Source organism: Uloborus diversus, unplaced genomic scaffold (assembly GCF_026930045.1).
Source record: "Uloborus diversus isolate 005 unplaced genomic scaffold, Udiv.v.3.1 scaffold_886, whole genome shotgun sequence".
NCBI lineage: Eukaryota > Metazoa > Arthropoda > Arachnida > Araneae > Uloboridae > Uloborus > Uloborus diversus.
Genome location: NW_026559106.1, coordinates 4941 through 7624, shown reverse-complemented (window position 1 = coordinate 7624; position 2684 = coordinate 4941). Strand labels below are relative to the sequence as shown.

At 35.9% G+C, this 2684-nt stretch overlaps 1 protein-coding gene across 1 annotated transcript; it reads right to left on the bottom strand.

Moving 5' to 3' along the window:
• Positions 1-1329: 1329 nt before the first annotated feature.
• Positions 1330-2442, bottom strand: LOC129233994 (uncharacterized). Its single transcript, XM_054867902.1, has one exon. It carries the CDS (start codon positions 2440-2442, stop codon positions 1330-1332), a length of 1113 nt encoding a protein of 370 aa, XP_054723877.1.
• Positions 2443-2684: the final 242 nt, after the last annotated feature.

Here is a 2684-nt window from a genome sequence, read left to right as displayed (position 1 = left end):
CCGAGCGCCGATAGCCCGATGGCTAGAACGGTGGGTTTCCAAACGAGTGTCCCTAGGTTCGGGTCCCAGTCGGAACGAAAATCTCCAACGTACTTTTTCAATTTCTAATTTGAAAATTCATTTTTTTTTCAAATTCCTTTCTGTTGCAAATATTGATTATTTATGTAGGGATGAAAATTCTGAATCAGTTTAACTATTTAACCTGTAAATTTCAAAGTTTTAAATCAATAGCAACCAAGGTGCATTTTTAGTTTTTATTATATTTTAGACTACGCTCTAAAAGAACTCAGCAGTTCCTATTTTGGAGGTTTTAAATATTGTTCGTAAATTTGTTCATTTGGTCAAAATGTTACACAAGTAACCACATTACAACCATCAACTAAAACAAAACTAACTTTTATTAACATAAACAGTATAAAACCATAGGAATGGTTCATGCTGGTATTTCAAGGGCCAGCGACTCCCTTCAAAATCCACATTGATCGGAATCACAAAACCTAAAGCAATCTTTCAATTTAAACTTAAACTTAGGTTTGCTGTAAAAACTGGCGAGATATTTTCTCGCCAAAAGAAACTAAAAGGGAGATTCAACACACTCCCCCAGGATGAACAATTGAAATGTTCAGCAAAATTCAAATATTTAACTTTTTTTTTTAACATAATAGCAATTAAACAAATTAACATACTTACAAACTTGGTGTAAACTTCAAATGAATAACAGCTAACTAAAATATATAACAGTCTGAATTAGACATGAAATAACATAAAGTTCAATTTAAAAGTAAACAAAAATGACATTTTTATGCGAAAGATTTTTTTTTTTTACTGAGTCACTGACTCAATGTCAAGTTCTAAATTATACAGTAATTGTATAGGTCTCCTCACAACGCCTGAAGGCGTTCGAACAGCACAAGATCTAACTTTAGAGTCTCTGCCGAAAAAAAGGTCTTTAACTACTCCTATTTTCCACATGTGTTTTGGAACCTTGTCTTCATGAACTATAACCACGTCTCCAATTTTGAATTTTGTACGAGTATCTATTGGAACGATGCGATTTGCAGATCGAAGTTCCAGTAAGTACTCCGTTCTCCAACGCTTCCAGAAATGGTTTAAAATTTGATCTCTATATCTCAATAATTTCGTGAGGGTCCTTTTGTTGGATTTTGGTTCTGCCACAGAAGGAATATCAGGAAAGAAATTTGGGCGCTTGCCTATCAGAAAATGAGAAGGAGTTAGGGGAAATGGCTCGTTAATTTCATCATACACGTAAGTTAAAGGTCTTCCATTTATAACAGCTTCGATCTCAGTGAGAGTGGTTTGAATCTCTTCTTAGCTCAAGCAAGATCGTCCTAAAACTTTCTTCAAGGGCGTTTTGACAGAACGCACCATACGCTCCCAAAACCCACCCCACCAGCTGGCTCTAGGTACAATAAATTTCCACACAATTCGGTTTTTAGTAAAATACTGTTGAACCTCAGCTTTGGAAATCTTACTCCAAATCTCCTTCAGTAAACTATCAGTTTTGATAAAGGTCTTGGCATTATCACTGTATATAATTTTACAGAGTCCTCTACGTGAAACAAATCTTTTGAAAGCTAAGATGAAGGTTTCAGTGCTGAGGTCAGATGCTACTTCCAGATGAACAGCTCTAGTAACTCCACAGGTGAAGAGCACAATGTAAGCTTTTTCCGGGCCCGATTTAGTTTTGATAAAAATAGGGCCGGCGAAATCAACAGCACAGGTCTCAAATGGGGGTGATTCAATTATCCTATCCTTCGGTAAAGGAGCAATTTCTTCTTTGCCAGGTCTAACTTTAAATCTTTTGCAAATAATGCAAGATTTCAGCACAGATTTAACATATTTCCTTCCTTTGATGATGTAATATGTTTCTCGAAGATGCGCCAAGGTTGTGGCTACTCCATAATGATAAACTTTTTCATGGGCCTGAAGAATTAGCAGTTTGGTGAATTGTTCCCCGCCCGGGAGTATCCAAGGATTTTTTTCCCTTAGAGGCAGATCAGATAAGCGAAGTCTTCCCGATAAATATAATAAACCATCTTCATCCAATTTAGGGTTTAAATTGTATAAAGGAGAATTTTTATTGATAGGTTCTTCCCGTTTCAGTTCTTCAATCTCAAGAGTGAACACAGTTTGTTGAGTTAACTTTAACCAATATTTTTCCGATTTTGTAATTTCTGCAGTAGTAAGCTCACCTGACAGCTTAGTCTTTTTCTTATTAATGTTATTAAGGAATCTGAAAATCCAAGCGGTGATGTTGTATACACGATTAAGTTTACTAAATTTTCCTAAATCCAGCAATGGTTCTGTAAGTAATTTAACATTGCAGGAAAGCTGAATAGAATTTAATTTGGACCTCTTTTCAATCAAATAATCATTATTGCTGGGAAGAATGTCATGCTTCGGCCACCTTTCTTTAGGCATTGGTAACCAATCTGGACCTTCAAACCATAATGTATTTTCTACAAGACTAGTTAAACTTTCTCCTCTGGTCAACAAATCTCCAGGATTGGCTTTCCCTGGAGTAAAATTCCAAATTCTGGGGTTAGTCAAAGACTGTATTTCTTCTACCCTATTTGCCACAAATGGCTTCCAGTTTATCGGTGAACCCTTTATCCAATGTAGCGCGACAATGGAATCTGACCAAATATGGACATCTAAAACAT

What these genes read in the sequence shown, in the direction of transcription:
- LOC129233994 (XM_054867902.1), bottom strand. Translation starts at nt 2,442, where the DNA reads ATGCCTAAAGAAAGGTGGCCGAAGCATGACATTCTTCCCAGCAATAAT.